Consider the following 17,839-nt stretch of genomic DNA (forward strand, 5'->3'; position numbering starts at 1 on the left):
CCCGGCTCACCCCCTTGTAGAAGACTCCAGGACGTCCACCCCCCTCCCCCCAAGAGGATTATTTGGGGGGCACCTCAATATTCGAAGCCTCGTATCTAAATCTGATCAAATTCAGTATATTTTAACAGAATCGAATCTAGATTGTCTTTGCTTGTCTGAAACCTGGCTCCAGGCTAATTCACCACCAGCTGCAATTATGGTAGCAGGCTACCAAATCTATAGACGTGACAGAGTGAAATCTAGAGGCGTAAATCTAGAGTTATGGTCTAGAGTTATGGTGTATATAAAGAACAGTATTCAATGTGAGGAGATAAACTTGGCAAACTGTGACTTAGAATGTATTGGCCTAAAAATAATTTTATCACCACATATGTCTTTTAGCCTCATTATAATTTGCCGCCCACCCAACTCAAATACTGATATCTATGAAAAGTTACAAAATATGCTGACAAATTGCAATTTTGATAAATAGGTAATAATAATGGGGGATTTCAATGTTAACTGGGAAGATAGATCAGTCAGAAAAAAAGCTCAAATAAATAAACAAAGATAAAAATAGCTCCCTTAAGTAAGGAAGATTTGGAAGGTGTGGACGCTTGTTCTTTTGAGGTTCCTCAAATATAACTTTTTGAGTCTACTGTACATCAAAAAAGGCCATATATCACATCACAGTGAAGGTCAAACATCAAGAATCACTCAGGAGAGTAAAAGCCTCTGGGTGGCCAGGTCTGTTGACACCAGATTTCCTCGCAAGGGACAAATGGAGAGCACTGTATAAACCTCCGGTGGAGAAGCGAACAGCTGATCTACAGTGTAGGATTTTTCACAGGGCAATAGCTACAGACAGACATGTGGCACACTTGAATCCAGCAGTGGGTGGGGAATGTAGGTTTTGTGGTGAAGAGGAGGATTTGGAACATTTGTTTTTAAGATGTGCAAGCCTTTTTAAACTTCTTAAGGAATGGTTCAGGGAATTTAGCGAGGATTTGTCAGATCAGTGTTCATTGGAGGGTTAAAGTATGAATTTGTGATGATGAAGAAAGTGTGTTTATTAAGTTATCTGATTGGGACTGCAACATTGGCAGTGTGGAAGACTAGGAAGAACAAAGGCTTACAGTTTGCATCTACGGATCCTTAAGTTATGTTTAGGATATTAGTGTCAGGAAGGCTTAAAGTAGAGTATGCGTATTATAATATTGTAAATAATATCAGTTGTTTTATTGAAATATGGTGTGTTAATGATGTTTTATGCACCATTTATGATGATGTGATGGTTCTGATTTTTTTTAACAAAATGTTACATATGTCTGTGGGTTTATATGTGTTCTAATTTTAAAATGTAATATTTGAATATGAGTGTATGAATGTAAGAGTTTTTAAATGTCAAAAATTAAAGAATTTTGAACCTTTCTCTCTCTCTCTCTCTCTCTCTCTCTCTCTTTCTCTCTCTCTCTCTCTGGATATGACATGTCTGGAAGACGCCCCTGTTGTTCTATGAGCCCTCACCGTTCACACGTCAAACCAACTCATGCGCGACAGATTCAATACCTTGTAGAGAGGATGTGGAGAGGGAAGATTGCGCCATGTGGCCACGGTGAACACCTCCGCCAGTAGGTGAGTCCTCAGCAGGTGAAAGTCCACCTCGTGAACGCCAAACTCTGCGTTTCGGACGAAGATCTTGGCCAGTTTCCAGTCGCCCTTTGAATCCGTTGGGAGGAAGATGGGATTGTCTTTGCTGGGCTTTTGCCTTAACTGTGCAGATTAAATTTGAACACTGACATCTTAAAAAAGGTTTATTTAATGTTTAATCATTCAGACATGTTTGCCCACTCTTCAGTTGTACATTATATTTCACCTTTTCTTTGTTTCTTTGTAATAATTTGGTTTTTTACCTCATCTTTCAAGATTTATTCATCTGTATTTAATTTAATAAACGATATCCCATACAGGGTGATGTCTTGTGTTCTCCCTCAAAGAGCCGAGGTTATATTCATAACCCGTGGATTTCTGCAATTCGGATACAAGATACGCACCTGAATGGCGATGGGCAGCATCATGCCATGAGGGTTGCAGTACAGCAGGACCAGGGGAGCCGTGAGATACTGCTGCCTGCCACTGACAACATTCCCCACCAGCCCGTCCATCATCTTATAGTCAGACAAGAAGATGTTCCCTTTCTGGGTATGGGGGTAGATCACACCAAATAATGAAGAAACCCAGGAAATTAGGCAAAATCAAAGCAAACCAGACCCAGTCATTCCAAATCTCGAGAAGAACTCGCCCATCATTGCCAGGAGCAAGTAGCATACCTTCATCTCCTGCTCCAAGCTGCTCCCTCTTAGTGAGTCTTTGACCATGTCATCTGTGATGGGGAAATTCGTGGGCAGAGTTGAGCAGCGCTGGATCATCATGGGATTGAGGCCATTCAGAAACTGGTAGCCAAAGAACTCGTCCTTATCCCAGTGCCCCTGAATGTATTCTGCAAAGCATGCTGTGTCAGAACATATGCTACAGTACAGACAGTAATTTATTTGCAATACAGTCATTTTGAACAGTTCATTCATTTAAGATGACTACCAATGGTTTTGTTTCCATTTCCACAAAAGAGTGCTTCCATTTGGCTGATGCTTTCCCACGATTTTCTGCTGTCAGCTAATCCAGTAAGCTTCAGAGCAGCTAACCTGCACACACATAATACACAGGTACACAATGCAAACATTAATAGTGTAACTAGCCTTGATATACTACCTATGGTCCATCCTAGCTTTAGTTGTGATCATCTTTGAAGTTACTATTAGATATTATATTATTACTGTCTTCAAGAAGACAAAGCTATTTTGTGAATGCCATCCACTTCCATACAAAATGCACTGTATATACATGGATCATGTTTTTAAATCACCAAAGTTCATTTTTAACTAAAGCATACTTAAAGGGGACATATCATGCTAAATCCACTTTTTTAGCCCTTAAATGCATTTTGTTGTATATTTGGAGTGTTTAGAAGTACAGAAAAGTTGAAATTATTCTCTTCAGGTGCTTCGTTGATATCTTTATATTCTGTTTTGGTCATATTTTTCAACCGGTTCAGATTTTTCTGTCATCTATGATGTTTTTTCAACTATTACGTCACAGTATTTGCAGCAGAACTGCCAAATAAGGACATCGACTTCCGGCCCAACACTTCCAGCAATCCGCCATTTTTATTTCTCGCTGCAATTTTGTAGTCCAAGCTAAAGGATGCAGAAGTTACGAGAGGGTAAGTTAAAATGTTCGGTTGTTGGATGTAGTAACCCACACGCTTCATTACACCGTCTAATGTAGATGAACTGCCGCGCTTGTGACAGGGCGCATGTTTAACTGAAAGAACGAGCAGAGAGAGAGACCCGGTCGCGCGTGCACTCTCTCTCTTCGGAGCCAGGCGAAAGTGTAAACAAGACTTCACCGTCTCCAAACTAGGCACTGTCTTGCTCTCTCTCTCCCTCGCACATATTAATCAAAATAAATCGACACGGTGGTAAAAGGTCGGAAGACCAAAGTTTCATGTGTAAATACAGTAACACACCATTGTGATGCATACATCCATATGAAGACGTTGTTCTGCAGGTTCGTCGTCTTCATTTTCATCTCGCTCCGGCTCCGACTCTGGCTCGAACATGTAAGGCTGGATGGACAAGTCTTCCGTTGTTGACATTTTGTTAATAACGTGTGAATAAAAAGTTACAAAAATGGCCGAACGGGGTGGAGTTGAACCGAGTGTCGCCTCTGCAACCTGGAGAGGGGGCGGGGTATGAAGTGTCTCAATTGCATTTAAAGAGACCGCACCAAAACGAGTTGCTCTCAGACACACATCAGAAAAGGGGCCTGTGGAGCTATAATAATGAGGAATTCAGACCCAAGCATTGCAGTTCCGCTTTATATAGACCACAAATGTATGATTTATATGTAAAAAGGAACGATTTAAAAGCATGATATGTCTCCTTTAAAATTAAATCTAGCTATAGATATTTAGCATTTCCACCAGTGCAATCTATCACTAAAAATCACACCATATTTGTTATGAGTCTGGTATCTTTCTCTTTCTCTTTCTCTTTCTCTTTCTCTTTCTCTTTCTCTTTCTTCTGGCCACACTCGCACACACACACACACACACACACACACACACACACACACACACACACACACACACACACACACACACACACACACACACACACACACACACCCTCCATTACGCACACACACATAATCACACGCACCTTCACTCTCTCTCAGCTGTTCCTAGTTTCTACTTGCTATTGCGCTAATTCTCCCACACCTGTTCTCGTTTGCTACTTTTAGCTTTCTCTTTTCCTGCTTCTTTGCCAGATTATTACGTGAATCACTATGCAAGGAGCTCTCTTTCTATTCCCTTCACGTTCCTGTCCTGTCTGAGTCTTGTCGGGATCTGCTGAATTATTCGCTTACTCTATACTCTGCCCAGTTTACCTGCTGCTGAAGACCGGCCAGCGCCTGTACCCCGCCTGCTGCCAACCTTTTCCTCTCTGAGAGAGCTGAGGCTTGTCGCCACCAGACCCTGGACTTATCTGCTGTGCCCAGCTCTGTGTATTTTCTACAAGAGGATTTCTGTTAATTGCCTTAACGCCCAGATTGTTGGCTGTTTCTGTTCTTCATCTTTATAAGAGGAAGTTTTCTTTTCCCTTACAAGAACGTTCTCTTGTACTGCGTTGCAAACACTGTGGGAAAACTCCTTTTCTCGCGAATATTGAAGCCTTTATTTTAAAACGCATTGCAGCTGCACAGCGAGAGCCTCATAGCTCGCGCGAGTGAGCTGATTGGCTGTGCTGCGGCAATTGCACAAACCTATGGCGAGTGAGCAGGAGCGCACGATCCAATGGGAGCGCTTGGCGCCCTGCCAGACTCGAGCACGCCAATTTGGACGTGACAGGAGAGTATAAGTTCACAGAAAACTCGCCATATGACAGATCTATTCTCCTTCAGCTCTGAGACACACCTCGTCGCTGATTTCTCCGGATTGGAAGCCGCCTCGCTGTAGAACAGCCTCTCAGCGGAACAGCTTTGCGCCGTCGGCAGACTTCGCCAGCAAGCGTTTCCCTGTGGCATCCGGCAAGTATCCTTTGCAAGCTTTTCTAAAAGAGCAAATCGCTGTTTTAACAGCGGAAGCGCGTTGTTACAAATGCCGCTTCCCATCTGCGATTCCTGCGGGGTTCCCCTGCATGTGTCAGACCTACACACCCAGTGCACTATCTGTCTCGGCCCTGAGCACACCGATGCAGCGCTCACTAAAGGCGGCTGTCATCACTGTGACAGCATGCCTGTGTCTGTCGTCTGATCCAGACTCACTCTCGCTACTTCAGAGAGTGAGCCCGCCCACCTTCCATCTTCGGCGCTCCGCGAGCCCCGTAGGAAGAAGCGCCGCGGTCAGAGGATCCCTGAACGTGGTGATTTCAGCGTGTGCACGCCGGGTCCTTCCCCGCGTGCCTCGCCTACACCTCCATCTCCAGTTCGGTTCGTCAGAAGCGACCAACGCACCTCTGTTGCAGCAGCGGGACTCGTTTCCTTTGGCGATCTGCTGAGGAACTGGATGACGCACTTTCAGTGGCGGCATCTGAGAGTGAGGATTGGTCGGGCTCCGCGGACCCCGCCCCTCCCTCTCAGAGGGATCGTCTCGACACCAGAGCGAGCATTGACGCCGAGCTTCTCCGTGTCGTGTCTCGCACTGTCGATGAACTGGGTCTCGACTGGCTTTCACCAGCTGAACCCGCGAGAAGCCGCCTCGACGAGTGGTACCTGCCAGGGCGCCGCTCTATTTCTCCCTGAGGTCCACGAGGAGCTCACAAAGAGCTGGTGCGCACCCTTTTTAGCGTGTTTGCGCTCTTCTTAACAGTACCTGCAAGATGGCGCCTTTGTTTGGCATGACCGCTGCAGCATCACATTTGTGTCGTTTTTATTTGTTTGTGTATGTCTCTTTTATGGTCACATTAATCTTGCCTTTAAACCACTGTGTCACCGCTGTTCAGACATACGATCATGTCACCCTGATGAACATTGGAGTGTATATGGAAGGACTGTGTAACAGCTGGGAGAGTTATAGTCAAACTTTTCCACCCCCGTTGGTGTGTGTACCCAGCCTATTTGATTACCGATTTTTGCTTCGGGGCCGTGGAAATCCCAAGAAGAGAAGAAGGAGAAGGGGTTGCAGAGCTGGCTTTCGGGTCGGGATGAGGCTCTCTTTGTGGATGGGGGCGCCCAATCTTCTCTGTGGGTGGCGGCCACGGTGGCTGCTGCCAGTTTTTCCCCGGGATATATGTACTGGGGGCGCTCCGTCGCAGGGTCGCCTTCAGCTCGTCCTGCCCATTGGACGAGATCCCCTTTGGTCATCGTGGGTCGGTGGTGGAGACGCAGTTAGGAAACAGCAGTTTGTGGCCGACCTGCCTGACCAGCGATTGGCCGCACGGCACCGCTGGAAACCACGTGATTATACCAGGTGTTTGCGGCCACTACAACTTGCTATTAAGGAGACCGGTCTGCCATCATCGCTCCGTTTAGCGCTGCTAAATGCTCGTTCTATCACTAATAAGGCGCATGCTATCAACGATCTTTTCACCACGGAAAAGATGGATTTTATGTTTCTTACAGAAACGTGGCAAAAGGATAAGGAAGCTGTACATTTAAATGAGCTCTGCTCTGCAGGTTGCTCAGTGATTGGGACACCTCGAATGGCTCGCCGAGGCGGCGGCCTTGCTGTTGTGTATCGTGACAGATTTGTATGCAGAGGAATCCACTCTGAAACCTTCTCCTCTTTTGAGTCACAGATGATTAAGGTCGGTTCTGTTAACATATTTCATTGTGTGTTAATTTACCGCCCTCCTGGTCCTGCAGGTATCTTCGTGATTTTACAGATTTTTTAACCTCTATGATCAAGTTGGAGAAAGTTTTAATTATTGGAGATTTTAATCTTCATATTGATGATATTTCATGTATTGCAGCTACAGATCTCCTATCCATTACTGACTCTTTTAATTTTACACAACATGTCTCAGGTCCTACACACTTAAAAGGGCACACCCTGGACCTTGTTTTCTCATTAGGTCTTGAGATAGTAAATGTGTGTGTGGAGGATGTACATTGTGTTTTCTTTAACCTGAACTTACCTCAGGACCCCCCGCCTCTGAGAATTAAGGCGCAAAGGAGAGTTATTAACCAGGATGTTGCTGGGAAGTTTGCTATTTTGTTTGATCCATGCCAGCTAAGGGGTTGCAGTGATGTAAATGTGTATGCTGAGTCTTTTAATAGCCAATATTTAGCCATCTTAGATGAAGTGGCTCCTATGAAATTAAACATGGTTTCTATTAAAAAGCCTTGCCCGTGGATAAATACATCTATTCAGAGCTGTAGAAGTAAACGTCGGAAAATAGAGCGCTTATGGAAAACAACTAAACTCGAAGTTCACAGACTTTATCTTAGGGAATTAACTGCTTCTCTAAATTAACTCCTGAAAAGTGCTAGAACTAACTACTTCTCTCAGCTAATATCCTCTAATAAGAAAACCCCCAAATTTTTGTTTGATACCATTAATTCTATTGTTTCGCCATCTGTTTCTCCGATTGCGGTGCTCTCTCTGTTAAATAGTAATGTATTCCTTAACTTCTTTGTTGAGAAAATTAAGGATATCAGAGCTAGCATTTTACCTCCTCCTGCATACAAGGCTTGCACTTTGGCTCTTTCCCATCCGTGTTTTTCCTTTAAACTAGTGACATTACATGATGTTACCACTCTTCTAGATAAGTTGAAGCCCTCTTATGGCCACAGTGATGTTCTCCCGACTATGCTGTTTAAGCAGGTTTTTGATAGTATTGGCCCCTGTGTTGTAGAAATGATCAATACTTCTCTTTTAACTGGTGTGGTTCCTGACTTTTTTAAACATGCTATTGTTGAACCTGTTCTTAAAAAGCCCAGTTTAGACCCATTGCAACCCATGAATTATAGGCCTATATCTAAACTCCCTTTCATGGCTAAGATTCTAGAGAAAGTGGTAGCAGAGCAGCTTACTACTTTCTTAGAGATAAATGATATTTTTGACAAATATCAGTAAGGTTTTCGTAAAAAACATTCTACGGAAACTGCACTGGTGAAAGTTTCAAGTGATATTTTGATGTCAGCTGATTCTGGGAAGCATACAGTGTTAGTTTTATTGGACCTTACATCTGCCTTTGACACTATTGATCACAATATTATGCTTAATAAACTTCAGGATCTATTAGGGATATCTGGATCAGTTTTAAAATGGTTTTCATCTTACCTTACCGGTAGAAGTTTTAGTGTTTTTATAAATCAGATCATGTCAGATACTGCAGGTTTATCGAGTGGTGTTCCTCAGGGTTCTGTCCTGGGACCGATTCTTTTCCTTCTGTATATACTCCCTCTAGGACAGATAATCAGCCAGTTTCAGGATGTCTCATATCACTTGTATGCAGATGACATTCAGTTATACTGTTCTTTTAAGCCTACTGAGTTATATAAACTGTCATCTTTAATGAGTAGGATCAAGCAGTGGCTAAATGATAACTTTTTAATGCTGAACTCAGCCAAGACTGAAACTTTAATCATCGCCCCTGAGCAGAGCATCCCTCAGATAAAACAACATATCGGTACCTTAGGTTCGTCTGTTCAGCCAAGTCTCAGGAACTTAGGTGTTGTTTTTGATGCGGACATGTCTCTGGAGAAACACTCGAAGCAACTTATTAAAAACTGTTTCTTTCAATTAAGGAACATTTCTAAGATAAGAGCCTTGGTGTCAAAGGCCGAGTTGGAGATGATCATTCATGCTTTTATCTCGTCTCGTTTAGACTATTGTAACAGTCTTTTTATTTGCCTTAATAAGAAGGATCTTTGTCGTCTCCAGACTGTCCAGAATTCTGCTGCTAGGCTTTTAACACACACGAGTAAAAAGGCACATATTACTCCTGTTTTAGCTTCATTTCATTGGCTACCAGTGAAATTTAGAATGCACTTCAAAATTTTGGTTCTTACTTTTAGAGTCCTACAAGGACAGGCACCCCCATATATCTCTGACCTGATACAACTGCGTACGTCCTCACGTAGTCTGAGATCAACAGGCCAGAGATTTTTAGTTTCCCCTCTTACACATTTTAAAACTAGAGGGGACCGTTCGTTTCAAGTTGTGGCACCTAGGTTGTGGAACGCTTTGCCTCCTTCCATACGCTGCTTGGATTGTGTGGAAAATTTTAAAACCCAGTTGAAAACTCTTCTTTTTAAAGAGGCTTTTAACTAGACTGTATTGTGGTTAGTCTGGTCTTATGTGTACTTCTGTTTATTTTGATTATGTGTTGTAATGTATTTATAAGAGTTGTGAATTCTTTCTTTTGTTGTGAAGCACTTTGTGATTTTTATCTGTGAAATGTGCTATACAAATAAATTTTACTTACTTACTACTTACTTCTTCCTCTACCACGCTCTCCACTGTTGACGGCGCTGAGGAAAAGGGCTTCGTGACGCTCCCGCCACTTGAGGAAGCGGTCGCCGTGCATTTGTGCCCTCCCACTGCAGGAAGTTGGAGTTCAAAAGTGGTACACCCATCCAAGCCGTGCAGGACTACTTCGGCTATGGCCAGCCGTGCTTTTTCCGCCGCCGGTCAAGCCGCCTCTGCACTACACGCCATGGCGACCCTTCAAGTGTTCCAGGCTAAGCTCCTCCACGCTATGGATGAGTCAGGCCCTGATCCGGACGCCTTCAAGGACCTCAGAAGTGCTACAGACTTGGCGCTACGGGCAACAAAGACCACTGCCCAGGCCATTGGCCGCAACATGGCCAGCCTAGTAGTATTGGAGCGCCACTTATGGCTGAATTTGACTGAGATCAGGGACGCGGACAAGACCGCCCTCGATTCACCGGTCTCCACAACTGGTCTCTTCGGCCCATCAGTCAGCGGCTTCGCAGAGCGCTTCACCGAAGCCCAAAAGGCTTCCAGTGCTATGAAGCACTTCCTCCCGGAGCGCTCCAGTTCGGCTTCACGGCGCCCCAGGAGCACGCTGCAGCCAGAAAAGACAGCACCGCAGGTTCATCAGCCCCGCCCAGCGGCTGAAACCAGCCAGCGTCTGAAGCCAGCGAAACGGTACCCGTTCCCCAAGCGCCAGGGCCCCCGGCCGAAGCTCATGCTCGACCACGAGCCCAAAAAGCCGTCCTAGCCAGCAGAAAGAGGGGTCTATGTCCCGCCGCGGCCTGACCAGCCCGAAGACCGCTCGAGTGCTTCTCACAGCCCCCTCTTCAGCTCAGGCGGCTGGAGCAGTATTAAATGCAGAATATGGGCCCGTCATCTGTCACGCACCACTGCACCCAAACGCTGTTTTAACAGCGACCCACACAAAGCACAAATCGAGCAAATTCTCTCCCATAAACCCACGGCGGTTCGGGCCCCCAAGTCTGGGCGTTCCACCGTCAGATATGATTTTACCTCTGGCTCATCGGGCTCTGGCTTGGCAGGCCATCCCCGGAGTCTCAGATTGGGTGATGAACATTAAACCGGGCTCTGTCAATTCAGCGGCTCACCGCGTCGTTCAAGGAAGGCTCCTATGTACCCCTCCGAACATTTCAGAGGATTTTGGGCCTTATGGCTTCAGCATCATCAATACTCCAACTAGGCCTACTCCGTATGCGTCCTCTTCAGCTGTGGCTAGCACCTCAAGTACCACCCCATGCATGGTGCTCGGGCCTCTTGAATATCAGCGTGGACCAGCGCTTTATTAGAGCTCTGGCCCGCTGGAGGAACACCAGCTGGTACCAGCAGGGTGTGAGCATGGGTTTGGTCTCAGAGAGGAGGATCATTTCAACAGATGCTTCCAACCTCGGTTGGGGAGCCCTGTACGAGGGCAGGCCTGCCTCCGGCCTCTGGTCGAGCTCGGAGAAATGCCTACACATCAACTGCCTCGAGATGAGAGCGGTTTTTCTAGCCCTAAAAACCTTCCTCCCGTATCTGGCGGGACACCACGTCTTGGTCCGCACGGACAACATGTCAGTGGTCTCCTACATAAATTGCCAGGGCGGCCTTAGGTTCCGCAACCTGTTCGCCATAGCCACACAGCTACTGCTGTGGGCTCAAACCAACCTGCACTCACTCAGGGCAGCTCACGTGCCGGGCACAATGAACACAGGAGCAGACATGCTTTCTCGGGGCAATGTTCCCCCAGAAGAATGGTCACTCCACCCCCAGACGGTTCTCCTGTTATGGGAGGTCTTCGGGAAGGCAGAGGTAGACCTCTTCGCCTCAGAAGACAACTGTGCCCAATCTTTTTCTCAAAGAGCAGGGATGCGCTGGCCCACGAGTGGCCCAGCCTCCCCTTTATGCGTTTCCCCCGGTCTCGATGCTCCCTCAGGTCATCAAATGGATCAGGAACACGAATTGCGCAGTCCTACTTGTAGCCCCCCTCTGGCGAACCCAGATTTGGTTCCCAGAGCTAATGCAACTGTCTGTGATAGCTCCGTGGCCAATCCTGCTGAGAAGCGACCTCCTTGCGCAGGCAAACAGGACTATCTGGCACCCCCGTCCCGACTTGTGGGCCCTCCATGCATGGCCACTCAACGGGTACCCTGGGACCTCCCAGAAGGTGTCCTGAATACCATAATGGAGGCTAGAGCTCTGTCTACTAGACGCCTCTACCAACTTAAATGGTCTCTGTTCTCCAGCTGGTGTTTAGCTCGGAACCTCAACCCACACACTTACGAAGTACCAACGGTACTTTCCTTTCTCCAAGAGCTGCTGGACGCGGGACGTTCCCCCTCCACGCTCAAAGTATATGTGCCAGCTATCGTAGCCTTCCACGTGTTGGTGGCTGGCTCTTCTTTAGGAAAAAGCTACCTCATAGTTCGCTTCCTTAAAGGAGCCAGAAGGCTTAACCCGCCTCGGCCACCTTCAGTGCCGGCTTGGGACCTTTCTCTGGTTCTACGGGCTCTTAAGGGGCCCCCCTTTGAGCCACTTCAGTCGGCTGATCTAAGACCCCTCTCTCTTAAAACCGCCCTGCTGTTGGCACTGGCGTCAGTAAAATGAGTGGGGGACTTACAAACGCTCTCCACGAGCGCCTCCTGTCTTGAGTTTGGGCCTAACGACTCTAAAGTCTTACTTAAGCCAAGACACGGATATGTACCAAAGGTGCTCTCAACACCGTTCAGAGCCCAGGTTATTTCGCTATCTGCCCTCCCAGTTTCGGGAGAAGATAGTGATGCTCACACGCTCTGCCCCGTCAGAGCTCTGAGAATATATTTGGAGCGTTCGGCCTCTTTCAGGCAGTCTGAACAGCTCTTTATTTGTTTCGGGGGCCGCACCGGCTGCCGGTCATGAAACTCACGCTATCCAGATGGATAGTGGATGCTATTACATACACCTCTCTGGGCCTCTCGTGCCCCATAGGTTTAAGAGCTCACTCCACAAAAGGCATGGCTTCCTCTTGGGCGTGGTCCAGTGGAGTCCCTATTGAAGACATTTGTGCGGCGCCCGGCTGGTCCGCTCCGTCCACATTTGCAAGGTTTTATAACCTAGAGGTCCCTGCTCTGCAGGTACGAGTTCTCTCCATCTAGGCCCTGGCTCTATGGACCCAGGCCGGTGTGGAACTCAGACACACTGTTGTGACTTCATTTTCTATGTGGGAATAATATTCTAGGTCCCTGGCTCTTTCGACCCAGCCCTATACATGACAAAAACATACGCACGAAAGCCGAAAACAAACGCTGGTTGGCCTCTCACGTCCAAATTTGACGAAGTGGTGGGGGAAGTGACGTATGCCGTAAAGCAGTCGAATTTTGTAGTTCGCTTTGCGTGATGACGTCTTGAAGCACATGTAAAATCAGTCCAATGGTGTGGCGGAACGTCAGAGGCGGGTGACGTCACGTACCAGGAAGCTATAAAAGCTGGCCCGAAACAGAAAACGAAAGCTTTCTGAGTCTTCAGTTGCGCTCTGTGTGAAAACTGTCTGTATATTTGGTGTTGTCTGTCTATATCATATATACATATATTCAGTATGGCGAGCAAGCAGCAGTTTAGAGTGTGTGTCCATCCCTGCCCGCGTTATTTAACAGGAGGTGATACTCACGCTCTTTGTGTTGTTTGTTTGGGTGAGGAGCATGCCCAGTCAGCACTCGAGGGTGGTGACTGTGTGCATTGCGACACGCTTCCATTGCGTTCGCTCCGATCCCGCTTGGCTCGGTTCAATCCCGATCGCGTTCCCCAGGGCTCTGGTCCCGCCGCTGCCGAGGCACGGCGGCAATCACAGACCTGGGGTTCGCAAATGGATCTATCAGTGGATGTTGAGACGGGTTCTGCCTTATCTCAGCCTCCTTCTGATAGATCCAGTGCCTCTCATCAGGGTGTGGAAGCACGCGTTGCGGTTTCTTCCCCCCCGATGGAGGCACCAATACTGCAATTGTCCAGCTCTGAGGAGTTGGACGTTGTTAGTATTGACGCTGAGTCTGAGGATTCGCCACCTCAGTCTCATGCGTTTGAAGAATTGCTTGATGTTATCACTAGAGCTGTCGAGCGATTATCTATTGAGTGGCCAGAAGATAGGCAGGGCGCTCGTTCGAAAAGCAAGCTCGACGAACGTTTCCTGCCATCTCGTGCAGAAGCCTTCCATTTTTCCCCGATCTCCACACCGAGGTGTCGAGATCGTGGGGGAAACCAGTGTCATATCGAGTGTATACTGCACAAACATCACACTAGAATATGTACCTCCCTCCGACAGGGAAACTGGGTTTTACAGCCGGCACTTCATAGTTCCAAAGAAGGACGGGGGATTGCGTCCCATTTTAGATCTTCGAGTTCTGAACGAGTCATTCATTCAGCTCAAGTTCAAAATGTTAACATTGAGACAAATCGTGTCACAGATCAGGTCCGAGGACTGGTTTGTCACGATAGACCTCAAGGACGCGTATTTCCATATTTCCATCCGTCCTTGTCATTGGAAGTTCCTGAGGTTTGCTTTCGGGGGCAAAGCATACCAATATCGAGTTCTTCCATTCGGCCTGGCTTTATCACCCCGCACTTTCACCAAATGCGTGGATGCAGCTCTGGCGCCTCGGCGCCTCCAGGGTATTCGCAACATGAACTACATCGACGATTGGTTGATTTTAGCTCAGTCGCATCAGTTGGCGGTTCAACATCGAGATGTTGTTCTCGCCCACATGAAAGAGCTGGGGTTACGGCTGAACGCCAAGAAGAGTGTGCTTTCTCCACTTCAGAGGACCACTTTTTTAGGCGTGGTTTGGGATTCAGTGTCGATGCAGGCGCGCCTGTCACCGCCACGTGTAGATTCCATCCTTGCAGCTGTGAAAAGTGTAAAGCTAGGCCAGCTACTCACTGTCAAACAGTTCCAGAGACTGTTGGGTCTCATGGCAGCAGCTTCCAACGGGATACCTTTTGGACTACTGCACATGAGGCCCCTGCAGTGGTGGCTCAGGACCAGAGGGTTTTCCCCGAGGGGCAACCCATTTCGCACAATCAAGGTCACGCGGCGATGCCTACGTGCCTTGGTTATGTGGAAGAAACCTTGGTTCCTGTCCCAGGGCCCAGTGCTGGGAGCTCCTTGTCGTCGCAAACTGCTAACGACGGATGCTTCCCTCACGGGTTGGGGAGCGATCCTGAGGGTCGCTCATCTCAAGGTCTGTGGGAAGACCATCATCGTTCCTGGCATTCTATAGCCTAGAGATGTTAGCTGTCTTCCGGGCTCTGAGGAGCTTTATCACAGGTATCAGGGGACACCATGTGTTAGTACATACGGACAACACGTCGGTAGTCGCCTATATCAACCACCAAGGGGGTTTGCGCTCGCGCCCATTATCCAATCTGGCACGCCATATCCTCTTGTGGTCCCAGGGGAAGTTGCTGTCACTCAGGGCAGCCTACCTCCCCGGGGTTCAGAATATAGGAGCAGACACTCTGTCGAGACAGGGGCCGAGGCCCGGGGAATGGAAGCTCCACCCCGAGGTGGTGGAGCTGATATGGAGGGACTTTGGTCTCCCTCACGCATCCAGCTCCTCTGGGACTGGATGCTATGGTACAGACGTGGCCGAGGCTACGTCTGTACGCTTTTCCCCCAGTGGCTCTGCTCCCGGGAGTTCTGGAGAGAGTTCGCAGGGACCGGGTTTGCCTGCTTCTTATAGCCCCGCGCTGCCGGGCAGAGTATGGTTTCCCGATCTTGTGTCCCTCCTCGACGGGCATCCTCTGGAGCTTCCTGTCAGGAGGGGCCTTCTGTCCCAAGCAGGGGGCTCAATATTTCACCCCCGCCAGAACTGTGGAACCTGTGGGCTTGGCTTCTGAGGGGGCCCAGCTCATAGAGTCAGGTCTCTCAACTGAGGTTGCTGAGACCATTCTACAGTCCAGAGCTCCCTCCACGAGGAAACTTTATGCCCTGAAGTGGAGAGTATTCACTTCTTTGTGTAGTGACCGTCGGTTGGATCCAGTCAACTGCCCAATTGGTACAGTTCTGGAGTTCCTGCAGGACCGGTTCACTGCAGGTCTAACCCCGTCCACTTTAAAGGTTTATGTGGCGGCCATAGGTGCTTACCACATTCCTTTGGGTGGAATGTCTGTGGGGAAAGACCCTTTGGTATCTCGTTTCCCTCGTGGCACTTGGAGGTCCTCCTCCCTTTCGAAATCGGACCAGGAGGCGAATAATTTGCTTTGCCCTGTTCGGGCGTTAGACGCATATGTCCACAGAGCTGCCCTGTGGCGTAAGAGTGATCAATTGTTTGTTCGCTTTGGGCCCCCTAACAAAGGAGGTCCAGTGTCTAAGCAAAGGATGAGCAAGTGGGTGGTTGAGGCTATCTCACTTGCTTATGAGGCGGCTGGACAGCCTTCTCCTTTGGCTGTCCGGTCGCACTCTACTAGGAGTATGGCGGCCTCTAAGGCCCTTATATCAGGAGTATCTTTACAGGACGTTTGTGATGCGGCAGGCTGGTCCTAACCGCACACCTTCGTCAGGTTCTACTCATTATTGTCTTCCTAGTGCTGCGCAATTGATTTCACACAGGACAGATATTTGTAGCTATGGTGGCGTTGGTATAGACGTTCCCCATAGCGTCAATTCGACGCAACGCGAGTTCCCTTGAAAGGGAACGCCTCGGTTACGACTGTAACCTCGGTTCCCTGAAGAGGGAACGAGCGTTGCGTCACCTTGCCATATCTCCTTCATGCCTGTCAGCACGACTTCAGACTCTGCGAAGCTTTCGTTTTCTGTTTCGGGCCGGCTTTTATAGCTTCCTGGTACGTGACGTCACCCGCCTCTGACGTTCCGCCACACCATTGGACTGATTTTACATGTGCTTCAAGACGTCATCACGCAAAGCGTTCCCCATAGCGTCAATTCGACGCAACGCTCGTTCCCTCTTCAGGGAACCGAGGTTACAGTCGTAACCGAGGCGTTCTTTTTGTGCTCTTGTTACTACCCGAACACCGAAGTTACATAGTGCCAGTAAAAGCGATACAGACCCTGTCAGGCTATGGCAGACGTGTCATTCAACCTATTGTAAGTCGATGTACCATCACAAGGATCTTGGAAATATATTATGAAGGTTGAAAAGTTACATAGTGTCGCTTTAAAGACATTGTTATTTTGCATTTTCGCATTTGGGTCCTCCCTTACCTTTTATGACAATATTAGGCTAACCTACAAACAGAAAACATTGATACAGTCCATTGTCCTAACAATAATGGTGAAATGGTTAAGCTTGCTGTCGTCGGCTCACTACTTATGAACTCTCTAAATGCATTTCTCGAGTTACGATTACATTGGCTAACCTACTTTCAGCTGAGTATACATGGCGAATCCTTGAAGAATTATTGCAGTTAATTTTTTAATAAAGCATACTCCAAAGTAATCTGACATTGCCTCTACATTACCAATATAACTTATGTCTCCTGTGGTGCTTGGGTCCATGGAATCCTGAGGCAACCGAAATGTGTAAATCGTAGGTGAGAAAAGGCAAACATGGTAAAAATCTGTTAATCCGATGAAAAACAGATGCCGTGCAGTGTGCGAAACTACACCAACACTCAGACACAGTTGCAACAGTGATGTATTTTAAGCACGAGAATCTTCATGTGAGTGAAACTTATGCTACTGATTAACTGTGATCTGGAAGAGGAAGCCTATATGGCAAAGATTAACCATGAATATGCCTACTGTCCATATTGCTTGTAATTGAAATTAAAACAGAGTTGACGTCTGTTCAGTTGTTTCCCTAAATTCTTATGGTTGTGTTGTTCTAAAAACACAATATTGGGGCCAGCAGACCCGTGAACACTGAACAGTGTGTAACAAAGAGATGAACACTACAGGAGGGTTAAAATGACTTGGTCACTTACTGCTTTGCTGCACTGGAGTAAAACTCGTTTTCCTTTGTGTAAGAGAATCGGACTTCAGCTGGCAGAGCGAGCTCAGTGTCGTAATCGATAACTTGAGGTGTGCCCTCGGCATACACACGCCACCTAGGAGTAGAATATTCAGCTGTATTTCAACGGAAGGAATTTAATTTCACTGAATTTATTTTAATAAAAGGCAGACACTTCGCTGTCACACCCGACTTGTATTAGTGTGCTGCCTACTAACCTAAATAACTTTTGTTGCTCTTCTAGCTGCCTCATCCTTTGTCTTTGGGCTATTGGGTTGGTGTCCTGGAACACAAGTGAAGCTGAAATGCAAATGCCAACATTAATTCACAAATAAATAAATGTAGGCTATATTTTGTATATATCGTTTCTTGATCATAGAACAATGACTTGTCATCCATGTAATTTTGACATTAGATTAGA

General features: G+C 47.3%; 1 protein-coding gene across 4 annotated transcripts in view; it reads right to left on the bottom strand.

Moving 5' to 3' along the window:
* Positions 1 to 17,839, bottom strand: part of LOC309482911 (hydroperoxide isomerase ALOXE3-like) — a 61,353-nt gene that overhangs the window by 15,784 nt on the left and 27,730 nt on the right. For all 4 annotated transcript variants that reach the window (XM_082148515.1, XM_082148516.1, XM_082148514.1 and 1 more), the window contains 6 exons: positions 17,637 to 17,718; positions 17,393 to 17,515; positions 2,578 to 2,681; positions 2,310 to 2,479; positions 2,034 to 2,177; positions 1,549 to 1,752 (listed from right to left, as the gene is read on the bottom strand). In XM_082148515.1, coding sequence (XP_082004641.1) covers positions 1,549 to 1,752; positions 2,034 to 2,177; positions 2,310 to 2,479; positions 2,578 to 2,681; positions 17,393 to 17,515; positions 17,637 to 17,718 — 827 coding nt within the window. The remainder of the gene's footprint in view (positions 1 to 1,548; positions 1,753 to 2,033; positions 2,178 to 2,309; positions 2,480 to 2,577; positions 2,682 to 17,392; positions 17,516 to 17,636; positions 17,719 to 17,839) is intronic.

Source organism: Leuciscus leuciscus, assembly GCF_965113295.1.
Source record: "Leuciscus leuciscus genome assembly, chromosome: 2".
NCBI lineage: Eukaryota > Metazoa > Chordata > Actinopteri > Cypriniformes > Leuciscidae > Leuciscus > Leuciscus leuciscus.